General features: G+C 36.4%; 1 protein-coding gene across 2 annotated transcripts in view; it reads right to left on the minus strand.

Moving 5' to 3' along the window:
• The window catches only part of LOC126776724 (neurobeachin), a 474,955-nt gene that overhangs the window by 173,324 nt on the left and 288,363 nt on the right, over positions 1–13,268 (minus strand). The window contains exons 14-30 of one of the 2 annotated variants that reach the window (XM_050499418.1): positions 12,641–12,863; positions 12,036–12,178; positions 11,769–11,855; positions 11,260–11,363; positions 10,626–10,816; positions 10,194–10,510; positions 8,453–10,037; positions 8,110–8,255; positions 7,675–7,839; positions 7,417–7,596; positions 6,655–6,750; positions 6,171–6,278; positions 5,906–6,056; positions 3,281–3,369; positions 2,532–2,699; positions 517–627; positions 221–314 (exon numbers count right to left, since the gene is read on the minus strand). In XM_050499418.1, the coding sequence (XP_050355375.1) occupies positions 221–314; positions 517–627; positions 2,532–2,699; positions 3,281–3,369; positions 5,906–6,056; positions 6,171–6,278; positions 6,655–6,750; positions 7,417–7,596; positions 7,675–7,839; positions 8,110–8,255; positions 8,453–10,037; positions 10,194–10,510; positions 10,626–10,816; positions 11,260–11,363; positions 11,769–11,855; positions 12,036–12,178; positions 12,641–12,863 (3,958 nt within the window). Of the gene's footprint in view, positions 1–220; positions 315–516; positions 628–2,531; positions 2,700–3,280; positions 3,370–5,905; positions 6,057–6,170; positions 6,279–6,654; positions 6,751–7,416; positions 7,597–7,674; positions 7,840–8,109; positions 8,256–8,452; positions 10,038–10,193; positions 10,511–10,625; positions 10,817–11,259; positions 11,364–11,768; positions 11,856–12,035; positions 12,179–12,640; positions 12,894–13,268 lie in introns of both variants that reach the window. The other variant, XM_050499416.1, reaches the window with a different exon arrangement.

Consider the following 13,268-nt stretch of genomic DNA (forward strand, 5'->3'; position numbering starts at 1 on the left):
CAAGAACTAAACAACTTTAACACACCTAGAGTTTTACAAATAAAAATATGTACAAATAAATAGTTATAATAAAATAACTGAAGTACAAAATTTGTGTTGAAGAATGTATGACATTCATTGCCATAAGGATTTCCTTATAATAAGTATCTTAGCATTGTACTCAACTTTAATGTTTCAAATCAAACTCTAGATACATATATAATGCCTCCATGAATATTACCCTCGTGGTCTCTCGTCCTCCCCGTTATCGTGGCTGGACCTCTTTCGCCGTCTTCGTTTAGATTTACATCGGTCCATGATTCGTCGTTACTTACCTGAAATAAGAAATGGGTTCGTTCAATTTTTCGTTCTAAATTTAAATTAAATATAAATTTTTATTGTGTTATATTATTTTAATTATGAAAATCAGTTAAAATTATGAAAAAGTACTTTAGAAATTCTGTACATTATTGTTGTTTTGTGACATAGATATGATTAAAAACCTTATTGCAGAAGTATTACAGTAGTTATACTTACAGGGTGTTTGTTATCATCCAAGGCGATCTCGCTGGAGGTTTCAGGATCATTGTTAGTGGTCTCGGTTGAGTTGAGGTGGAACGAGCCAGCGTCTTCGATCGAGTCCACGCTCTGTTAATGTCATTGTTATGTAGAATATATTTATCTGCTAATTTTATTAGAATTAGAAAAAACTTTTTCGTTGTCGATTTAATAAATATCATTAATGAATCCTCCATCCATAGACAAATGGATCTAAACTTATCATTGGATTTTTTTTTTATAGAATAGGAAGGTGGACGAGCATATGGGCCACCTGATGGTAAGTGGTCACCAAACGCCCATAGACATTGGCATTGTAAGAAATGTCAACCATCGCTTATAGCCAATGCGCCACCAACCTTGGGAACTAAGATTTTATGTCCCTTGTGCCTGTAATTACACTGGCTCACTCACCCTTCAAACCGGAACACAACAATATCAAGTATTGCTGTTTTGCGGTAGAATATCTGATGAGTGGGTGGTACCTACCCAGACGAGCTTGCACAAAGCCCTACCACCAGTATATAATAAAGTATCATTACTTTTATAGTAATCAGATACATATTAAAAAATATCATAGCATGACTGTCAAACCTACCTTACCTTACTTTTATTCATCTAGTAAATTAAAAACAAATATTTTTTTAGGATTACGTTAGTGTGTATACCTTACACCAACTAGAAATGAAATAAATCGTTGTTATATATTAAGGTAGTTACAATTGTACTTACGTCATGTAGAAAGGGGAGGGGGGTAAAAATAGCAAAGATGAAAACAGTCATGCAAGTTGAGTGGAAATAAAGTCATGAAGCAAGCGAAGCACACACACGCATGCAAAATAGACACACATATAAATATTTTTTAATATACACAGAGAGCATTAGTTCCCAAGAAGTTCTTCGTTCAATTACGCAAAATTACAAAAATGAAATTATGTAAATTAATATTTGTTATATGTATAATTATATATGTATTAACACATTTTTCTCATACATATTACAATTAAATAATTACAAATTCATTTATTTTGTAACTAAATAAGTTCTACCTAAGTGAAAATAAAAATTTGTGTACGTGTACAAATGTTAGATACATATTAATATAAGCAAAAAATATTTAATAACCAACTTGAACACTTTTATTCATATAAATATTGCATCTTTTATATAAAACATAACATAAGTAATAAATTAAAAGTATGTCTGGCTTCGTATCGTGCTTTTGTGTAAACTATTATAGTTGTTATATTGTGATTTATCATAGTGATCAATGAAATATGAATTTCATACTTTGTAATCATATTATTTACATTGTAATGTGAGCGTAGCTTTATATTAATAATCTGTGGGTATTTTCATTGGGTTGATAATGAAATCCCGCTATTGTATTTCAAGCTTGTGATCAAAATCGGTGATGTAGTGATTTGGAAGCCCTTAATACTGAATAATTTTATTTATTAAATTAAATCAATATTAATGAAATAGAAATATTGACTTTAATACCTATCGTATTACTAGGCTTCCATAAAACAAAAAGAGGTGTTCACACTAAGAACTCGTGTGTAATTCAACGTGTACAAACCAGGTTCACAACCGACACCGTTATTCCTGACAATGTTTTGGACCTTGCGCTGGGAGGCTTATAACCGGAAAACAAAAATTAATTTAAAAACCTTTGAATTTTTTAATTCCTTATAATACTTAACTCCATAAAAAACATAATAGGGGTAAATCTAAATTAGACTATATTTCTGGATCCTTTACTAAAGGAACTGAAGTCTAATAAACTATGAGTACATAGGTATGTAACACAGAATAATGTAGATTTTCTATGGCTAATGAAGTAAAGATTAACACTTAAGAATGAGAGTGAAAGACCCCATCGAAGTAAATCTAAAGACAAACACCAAAGAGTCGAAAGACCACCAACGCGAGAAGAGAACGCAGTAACTAATAGAGGGACAGACGATCCTAATCCTCAACCCACAACTAACCTTCTGCTTGGTCTGAGTCTTCAGCCGGAGACTCGATTTGAATAGCGGCTCCTCTTTCTCAGAGCTCGGTGTTACCGCCAACTCCACCACCTTGGACTTCTCACCGGAATTCGGTTTCACTTCGTCCGTGGTCGTCTCAATCTTAGCGACGCCCTCTTCCGTCCCATCCTTTATTAATTAAATGCGACGGCAAAATAAGAAGAAATGTATGAAGCGTCTGATGTTAATAATGACACCACATTTACGTATCAGCGACAACGAAAACCAATGATGGCAATGTAGTAGCAAATGAAAATTGTTTAAAAAATAATTTCTGACGTCATCCTCGACGCGCGACTATATATCCAGGGGCATGCATAACAGCTGGGAAATGCCTACTTACAAACACTAAGAGAGATTTGTGATTGCTAAACTACCATTTTTAGTCACGAATTTATCGAAAATGCATGCTAGATATTTCTCAAAATCATAACGCCTAGAATATGTTTCTTGCAAAAATAAGGTTGTCAAATATATGTAAGAATTAAAGCAATACACTTTGTCAACCATATATTTACAAATGCACTAATTAATTATTATTGAATTAAAAGAAAACTACGTAATGATCAAAAAGTCGTACCAGTTTTTTTTTTTATTGAAGAATTTCTAAGACTATATTTTAGATAGGACAGAACAGTTTATTTTATCGAGAATCATACATGCCATGTTCACTTTAACGAGAGCACATAACATCATTGCGGTAGACTTACCTTCATGGACGGCGAGTCCAACTCATTCAGCGTCGAGTTGTTTTCATCCACAACTATCATAGCGTACTCGACGTCATCTCCGTTGTGTTCTATGCGAGAAGATAAAATGTTAATAAAAACATCTAAAGGATTATTCTTTTCACGACATCGATGAAGCTTTAAAGAAGCGACTGAGAGTTTTTTAATAATTCTGGGTTTTTACGAGAACCAAGCGCGGCTAAGAATTACTAATTATATAGTTATGTCGACTACTATCTTAACTAAAGCTTAAAACATCCTTATAGTTACAAGACAAAGTGTTGTGAAGGAAGCGAAAATATAAATTTAAAAACAATACATTGTAACTTATATTATTTTCTCTCCAAAGGAGAATAATTAAAAAAAGCAATTTAATTATTGGAATTTTTACTATCAATGTACTCGTAAGATCCAAAGTAATGTAATTGAATACTTGCACATGCATTTTTACCGCTACGTGATTTCAAATACTAAGGGAAATGATGACGCAAATTATAATAAAAAAAAACTGAATATTGTTAGCGATGCCTAAGCGGTGCTGGTATACACTGTTTTGTCACGTAGTAATTATTGTTATATCAAATACCTACATTTGTAAACACGTTATTATTTGATAACTGAAAAACATAGAGAAAGATAAGTATTATTTTATAATTGAAAATTGGTGAATTTTTCGTAATTTTACATTCATAAATATTTAAAATCTTAGCGACGATATTTTTTTTTTAAATTATAAATGTTCTTAAACGAATATTCTATGAAAGAGACAAAACAGCGTGCGCAAACATCGACCACATTGGTATTTACAAACGTTCGCATCGCAACCCGAACACTTTGTCACATTAAATATTACGCAGGAGTAACGAACAATTGAAGCTCGGAAGCGCATTTAAAGCCACGTCGGAAAGATCGTTCCTCCGTTGTAATGTATTTTTTTATCTATATTAATTATTTATATAAGAAAAGGTTTTATTTAATGTGGGTAATGTGTTTCTATGATGTCTGGCCACATGAAGATAATAATGATTGAATCGAAAACAAAATGTTTTAATGATGGCGATGCGAACGCAAAAGGGGCCGCGTTTACCTGCGTGCGCGCGGTGGTAATTAGCGATGCGTGCGTGCGCGTGCGTATTATTGTTAACGTGTTGGCCGCAATCGAGCTTGCAGTGCGAGTGGCGGTGAGCGGGATGCCCACCCGGCAGGAACTGGGGGTACACGTGGTGCGACCACTGCGGGAACAGCGGCCGCGACCCTGGAGCCCGGCACGAGGACACGGACGGGAACGGGACGGGACGAGAATTGGGTAGCGACGGAAGGAATACGGCAGATATATAGGAAACAGTTCCGTATGAGAATAATGAAGGAACATTGTGAAAGAAGGATAATCATTGTGTCGTGTAGAATCGATACGTAATGAATGGTACGGGGATTAAAAGGATAGAAGTCGTTGATAAATAGTAAAATAAAGCGCAAGTAAAGAATTTCCATAGATATAAATAACATTAGAGATACATTTATGAGAGGTGTTCCGGTGTGTTACGATTCCGACGATGTAATCGCAGTGTAGCGTAGTGAGAGTAACGTAGGTTTTACCAGTGTCCCAAATCGTGACGCGTATTTCAAGCGGCGTGAAAAAAGGGGAAAAACACCACGTCAGATATACAATGTCAATTGTTTAACCTTCGTGTTCGACAACGAGACGGTCAAAAGAGAATGCACTCTATTATCTTGACAAATATTTACATTCTAAATCAAAATATTATTCTTTAAAATTTTTTACATTTTTCATTTAGCGAAATATAAGAAGGGTTCAAAGGTAACAACTAGATTAACTAAACTAAATATTCAAAAGAACCCTCAGCAATATGACAATTGAATCTAAAATCATTTACATTAATAAACATTTGTATACTATATTTGTATTTTGTACGGTAGTTCTATTTAATTATCTTTCTACTTTTGACCGTTAGTAAAATTTAGTGTAACGTTTTATATAATTTTTATAAAAAAATATTACCCAAGAAATTGAGAATTCATAAATAATAATGGTGCGACTAAGCGTACTGAAGAAGCAAATTAATGAATCTACTATGAAAATCAGTTTTGATGAATTATGATATATTTTTTTATGTTAAAACTATTAATATTTAACTAGTTGTTTAAACAGACTATTTTATAAACTCATATAAAATATTTACAACACAGAGTCCAGGTAAGAGAAAATTTACAAAAAATTCTAGTAATCGCGTTTTATAATAATAATAATAAATTGAAATCATAATGGTTAAATGGCTACTCATGATTATAACAAAAATTAAATGAACTTTATTTTGGTAACCAAACAAATATGAGAATTATGGATCTGAAATTTCTGCGCATCCGAAAATAAAATACAATAATTTTGCACCTTTGATAACAACCAATTACCAACGAATAAATCTATAATAACCAATCAATAATTAGTTTAATTAAAAAAAACCGTGTAATTTTATCGATGTGTTAAATATTCGAAAATTAAAATGTTAAACATCAGACACGAAAACGAAACATAAACAACGTCGAACAATATAGTCGCAGTACGAACACAAGGCAGGCGTGGCGTACCGTGGTGCTCGTGCGAGTGGTGCACGCGGCGCGCGCACTCGGCCTGCGCGTGCGCCGGCGGCTCCAGGATGTCGCGGTACTTCGACACCATCAGCACCGAGATGAAGTACACGATCGCCAGCGACAGGAACTGCGCCTGCTTCGTCTCCTCCTACGAGTCGGAGGTCGGCCGATTACCGGTAGGTTTATTTTATAGGCTTAACCGGTATTTGTAAAAGATCGTATGCTTGGCTATGGCTACAATAAACCGTTAGATCACACTTACAACGTCTCGGTAGATGACGGCGCGCAGTCTGTTTACGTCCATATCTTGTAATAATCTTTCTGGGTCCTTCACCGGGCTCGAGGCATCAGCTAAACTCGCGACGACGCTCTGAATCAAAATAATACGTTAGGAATATATCACACAACGGCTTCATTTTTTACTCAAATTAAAATACACAAGATCGGGTTTATACAGATTTTTTTTTTACTTAGAAAACTGTATAGTAATTTTATTTTTCGTTCAATTGAGACAGTTTAAATTAAAATGTTAATTTATATTGAACAATACATAATAGCTTAGTAAAATAAAAAATTAAACATTTTTTTTATGTCTACAAAATAATAAAAATGGGCATGTCTTATTTACCTAACTTAAAAAAAGCATTATTGATTTAATTAATTAATTAATATCAAATTTAGCCATGACATCGATGTAATGAAATCGAGGTACTAGGCGCTCATAAGGTCGCAGTAGTCGAGCATACCTTAGGCGAAGGTGACTCGTTGCGATTGTTCCTGGCCGCGGCGCAACGCTGGCGCTCCTTACACTCGAGACAGTTGCGCACGGCACACGTGCACACCTGTCGACAACCACCGCTACAACTACGTCTACGGGCTACGCTATGCTACGTCAAACTCTCACCGATTTATGTGATCCTGATAGTTAACTATATCACCAAGTTTATTAAACAAATTATTGAAATTCCTCTGTTCTTGCGTGGTTTAAATCAATCAGTAAGAATTTATTGAATAAAAATTTTCTTCTAAAACTATAAATAACATCAACCTATTTTTCTAAATTACAATTTAACAATATGAAAAAAATCTATAAAATTTTTCCAACAGACACGAACATCGACCTAATTTATATAATTTGGTTATAACATTAACATCTATTCTAATAATCGTTTAATTAACTACACAAAAATATTAAAAACAAATATTAAAAAGGACTAATTCGATTTTTCTATTTTTTTAGTCCGAAATGTTACTAAATTAACAAAGATAGAATGCTATGTAAACTTTTATAAGGTCGGAAAGATTTCTATTTTTAAACAACCTTCGAAGTATTGTAAAGGTTACCTAACGTTTATGTAATAAAATATATAATTCGATACACAATAAATCTAAACATACATACATAAAAAACGTTAAATGTTAATCTGTACTACTTCAACGAAAGGCTTGAATGTGTACACGTCTATGAAGTCTACGTCTGAAAACTTACCAATAACGAGTGCACTCACCAGTCTCAGGCACTGCCTCAGTATTCCCCCACTGGACATATTTTTTTCAGCTTCTAATTCGGCGAAGTTCAGCGCGCTCGCGAATATCAGCACGTCGGCCATCGACACCAGTCGCTGTAGAAACGTGACCGCCACTTCGACGGGCATTCCTTGTGTAGGCTCAATTACATCTAGTTCATTCTAGGGCGTGAAATAGTATTGGTATTTTTTACTAACATAAAAATACTATTATTGAAAAAAAAATCAATCAATACGTACATTAGGCGAAGTCGCAGAGGCCAACAGGGGTAGCAGTCCGCCGCAAGCGATAATGAGGTTATCGGCGAGTTGGCTGATGAGGTGCACGGTGTTCACCACGAAGATCGCGTTTTCGCTACTGTTCACGAAATCTATTACCGATTTAGTGGAGTGACTTCGCCACACCTTAAAAACAATAGTAAATAAATACCCGCGTGATTAAAGATTAGGGGATTAGTAAATTATTGTACTATTACTACGTACTACTTGTTTCGTTCTTATATAGCCATTTATAAAAAAAACCTACGTCTTCTATCAACTGCCATGGCATAATAATAGTTAATATTATAACACAAAATATCTGCTTAACCAAGAAAATTATACTTATTTTAGCACTTTTCATATAAAGCTAATAGATTCTAACTAGAAGACTTTATGAATGTTAATACACAATACCTGTATATCAGTCTCCAACGAGAATAAAACGTCGGATAACAAGCGTTGGTGAATATAAGACCAACGGAATTCCGGTATACGAAACGGTGGTCTTGTCGGTCCGGGGGAAAACATCGGTCGATTGCACTTGGAAGGCCGCTTAGTTTCTATGAGAGTTTGAAAATTACTTTAATTAATAATTTATCTTTCGATGTATTTTAAGTATAACTAATTCCAAGAGTAGGAGGAGTATAGATAAATAAACAACTTTGATCTTGAATGGACGTGATAATATCATTCCAGAGTATTAATTGAATGTCAGTCAATGAAAGGGTAAAACGAAAAAATTTAAAAAACATAGTACCGAAGTGATTAGAGTCGACTTGTGTACTCGTAGACGCGCTGCGCGGCCGCTTCGGTGACGTTGACGTGTTCGTCCCTTGTGTAGCGACACCTTCGCCTCTATTGCTATCCTGCTTCATTTCACTGTCACCGGGCAAGCTAACTCGTCTCTTGTCTCTTTCATCGCTATTCCTTTCATCTTCATTATCCTGCTCTTTCTTATTAGCTAAGGATATATTCTCGCTAATGGTTGATATGGGAGGTATTTCAGGCGTTTTGGGTTCTTCTGGTTCATTATTTTCTATTCTTTGGCTTTCATTTTTGGCATTTTCTTCAACATCAATGCCAGTTGGCGATGTGGATTCGCTTTTCGATTCTTCTGTAGTCGGGACTAAAAACTCTCCGTCGAGAGGTAAAACGTTTCCTTCGTGCGAAAGGTCTGGTAAATCAGTGTGAGGACTATCTATATTAATCTCTGCTGCATTGGTATCTTCGCTTTTGGAAACCACTGCAGAGATTATGTCCATGACTAAGTCGTTAGCAATCGTTTCTACAACTTGTTTGTGATCCAAAATATCTTCTATATCTTGTTCTAAGTCTTCGCGACCATTCGGTGTATTTCCCTCTGAATGAAGGCCACCAGAGATAGCGCCAGAATCGGTATCATCATCAGTTTTTAATCTCACTGTTTCCAAAGCAACTGTTAAAACATCATTGACAATATTTATCGCAATGTGTTTAGGGTCATCAGTTGAAACATCATCCGGAATGCTCGAATCAGTCTTTTCTTGTATTTTTCTAGGACTAGTCGCTTCACTTGGAGTTAAGTACAATTCGGACGGATCTGATAGTTCGGATTCTCTTTCATTCATGTTATTTAAACCATCAGCAACTCTTTCGGGACTTGCGGTTTCACTCACTGATAAGCTAGAAGGCAACCCTTCACTTTTGTCAGTATTATCGTCTTTCATTACGTTATCTCCAATATCCCTAACTGGAATGTAGTCAAGACTGCCTTGTCTAGTCAAGGGCTTATCAGTTTTAACTGGATCAGGTTCGATCGTCCCGATGCCTGACTCAGAACTTTCTAGAAGCTTATTTTCAATAATAGATTGAACTAATTCGTTATTTGCATTGAGCATTTTGTCTTCGATCTGTTCTTCGTCGATAGCGTGTTCGACTTCGGCATTACTAACACTATCACAACCATCGATGGGCACTTCGGTATTGACAGTTTTAACTGGACTATGCACTTTACACACTTCACTATACACTACTGTAGTCCGACTGTCTTCTGTACTTTCACTTGGCTTTTTACACCGACACGATTCAACTTCTCTGAGTGACAATCCCTTCCCTAATTCAGTTTGCGCTCCGTGATTGAGGACGTTTTGTTTTATGACAGTAACTGGAGTACTTTCATCACTGTCTTCTGTGTCCGGTAGAACCCTGGCCTTGGCAGAAGCATCCGTGTGTCTGTCCCAGCCGGATATCGTTGAGATAGGTCGCTGTTGTCTTTCCGCAGGGTCCGTTATATTGTCGGCTCGCCTTTGCTCGTAATGTTCGTACATTTGCGCGAATTGTAGTTTAAACTCTTCGTACGATACCTATTAAACAATATAAGACATTGATTTATTTCATATACAATTTTCTTTACTTCGATTTTCACTATACTTTAACGAAAAACACGTAAACCATCAACAAAGTTAGATTATTTCCATAGCCTTAGTGTATTTCGGAAAATAAATTACTAGCAAGTTTACCTTCGAGTGCACGATAGCTAGCGTGTCCACCCACACCCTCCAGCCGCCGTACTCGTGCTTGATGGCATGATGCAGCAGCATGCGGAACAGCGAGTACACCATGTCGGATATCTTCTGCTCCTCCGCGTTCTTGGGGTGTATGTACGCCATCGCGATGAGCCACTCCTGCCACACCGACATCTGCAGCACCGTCCGTCTGTTCTCTCGGTTGTTGCTGCACAGGAGCGTCATGTCCGACAGGAACAACTTCTTCACCTCCAGCAACTGTTCCGTTTGCTTCGATTGTCGGATCAGTGTTGCGACGACTTTCAGGATCACTAATGGAAACAAGAAAGTCCTTGTCAATGCTCTGCCCTTTATTACGCCCCATAAATAAACAAGTACGATTATCAATTTTGATTAATGTTTGTTTGTAAAAAGCTAGTGCCGTACTGGGGTTCTCGAGGCGGAAGTGCGGCTGCGGCTCGGGGTGGCTGGTGTAGAGGATCTGCTGGCCCACGTGCTCGGTGAGCAGCTCGTACAGCGCGTTGTACACGGGCAGCGCCAGCGCCTCCCCGCCCGCGCACAGCCGCGTGGCCAGCAGCGTGTACAGGTTGTGCGGAGACATCACGTCGTACTTGCGTCTGAAACGGCCACTCGGTACAGTCCACTGGACTGGACATTTTGGCGACAAACTACATGTTTGTTTTATATGAGTATTTTAGTTCGTATCGTAAGTATTTAATAAGGGTTGGCATATGGACCATCTAAAGTAAGTGGTCACCACCACCCATAGAACATTGGCACTGTAAGAAATATTACTATTCCTTCCATCGCCAATGCGCCACCAACATTGAGAACTAAAGTGTGTCCCTTGTTCATGTATTTACATTGGCTCACTTTCCAGTCCAACCGGAACAGAACAAAACTAAAAATTGCTGTTTGGCGGTAGAATATATGGTGAGTGGGCGGTACGTACCCAGACGGGCTCTCATAACGCCATACCAGCATTTTAATTACATAATAATAAGGTATCCAAGAATAGACGTAATCGCGATCGATGAAAACGAAAAAAACACTCGCGTACTTGTGAGTGCTCCTGCTCAGGAAAAACCCGAGGAGCTTTAACGCTTGCAGCCTGATCAGCTGACTCTCTGATGACAGCAGCTTGAAGATGGTCCTCACGCCACCCTGGAGATGTAATCAATTGTAACCGTGAGATTATGCCTGTATTTCTTTATTATAGATTATAAACAAAGATATATATTACGTTTTACGTATTGAACTTGAAAATGTTACAAAAACCGTCGGGTGCAATGTAATCAATCGTCATTCGTCAGATAATAATTAAAGTTGTTGACTAAAATATATAGAGACAAATAAAGCTCCAAATACAATTTTTGTATATCTACTTTCCTTAATTATATTACAATTTTGTTTTAATAAGCGATCAATCTTACAGCTCATATCAAGGTAATATTATGTTCAAATTTATTTTATATTAGGAAACAAATAGTTAATTTCTTTAGTTTGATTGTACAAATACTGTAATTAGTTTTATGATATGTAAATCTAGGATAATAAACTTTAATTTACCTTCGCGTCAAAAGCCGGCACCATGGAGCTGGGGTGCTCCGACATCAACGATATCAACATTTGTAGTACATCGTGAAGATTCTCATCCTGGAACAGAGCGAATATCATATAAATTGTATGTAAAAAAATTCTTAAACGAACATAAACGAAAAATAGTTGAAAACGCACTTTAATAAAAAACACAAACATTTGTATTCCAAAAAAAAACAATATTAAAAACAGTGAAAGCGTAATAAATATTAATACAAACTTAACATAAAAAAATACCTCGTGCATAGTTGTGAGATAATTCAATATGGACTGGAGTTCGTCCTCTTTCACGCCATTGCCGATCATGATGAGCTGCTTGAGGAACAGCAGGATGTATGCTCGTATTGTCAATATGTCTTTGTGGGCTGGTCGGGGTCCATCTGGAATTTGTAAAAATATTCCTGTCGCAAAAGTCATAAACTATAAAAAGTATTGAAGGAATATGTATAGAGTCAATAAATTGTTTCCTGATTAGTTTCTATAAAGTAAATCCTCAGATTCATCAATGGTTTGCTTAATCAATGTTCAGCTTATTTAAATAAATCATATAACTCTGATCGATTGATACGCTGATATTGATGGTAAGTTCTTGATATCCACAAAATGGAATTGAATCGTAAATAACAATTAAGTAGTTCCTTGCTGATGTCTCAGAATCATACATAATCCAGATTCCGAGCCGGAAAAAATTCATGTTTAAATTGATAAAATGACGACATAAAATTGCTTGTAGGGGTGTAATAAGATGTTGTTTATTTTCATTAAAGTAACATTTCCAATATTCCGGACTATTTCCCTGAGGCTTGGAGCTGTTTCAGTGAACTACTTAGAACTAAACATACCCAAACCTTTAGGTGTGATCCCGCTCTTCGTCCTCGGGTTCACGACCCAGTAGTAATACTTAAGGGTGTGAACGGTTTGCAGCACCGTGCTGACGCGCCTCACGCTGCCGTATATGTGCGCGTCGGCGAGGAAGTCCGTGGCGAGGTAGCAGTACAGGCGCGCCTGCACCGCCGCCGGGGTGTGGATCCACAGCGCGGGGTTGAACAGGATGTGGTCCAGCAGCTGCCACGTCACGAACGATTGGCAAAACGACTGATTAGCATAGCCTATTAACTGTCCGATGATTGATAGCGTATGCTCTCTTGCTTTCATTACGTCGAGTATTATTGGGCTAAGTTGTTATTTCTATAAATGCTTTGATACACATAATATATTACAGATGGAAAATATATACTTGTGAGTATTTATACAAGGGACGTTATATACCAACAACGTGTGTCGTGAGCTGATCAGCTATATAGCCTTTTTTGCTAAGGCACATTATTAAAATTGCCGTTTATTTTATTAATGTATTAAAATTTTTTATTTTACTTGTATTTACACTTAACTAATTGTTTTGTGATTTTATTATACAGGTACTTACTACTAAAAATATAAAATTTTATTACACATGTTTATTTTTACAAC

The sequence above is a fragment of the Nymphalis io genome, chromosome 21, assembly GCF_905147045.1.
Source record: "Nymphalis io chromosome 21, ilAglIoxx1.1, whole genome shotgun sequence".
NCBI classification, from domain to species: domain Eukaryota; kingdom Metazoa; phylum Arthropoda; class Insecta; order Lepidoptera; family Nymphalidae; genus Nymphalis; species Nymphalis io.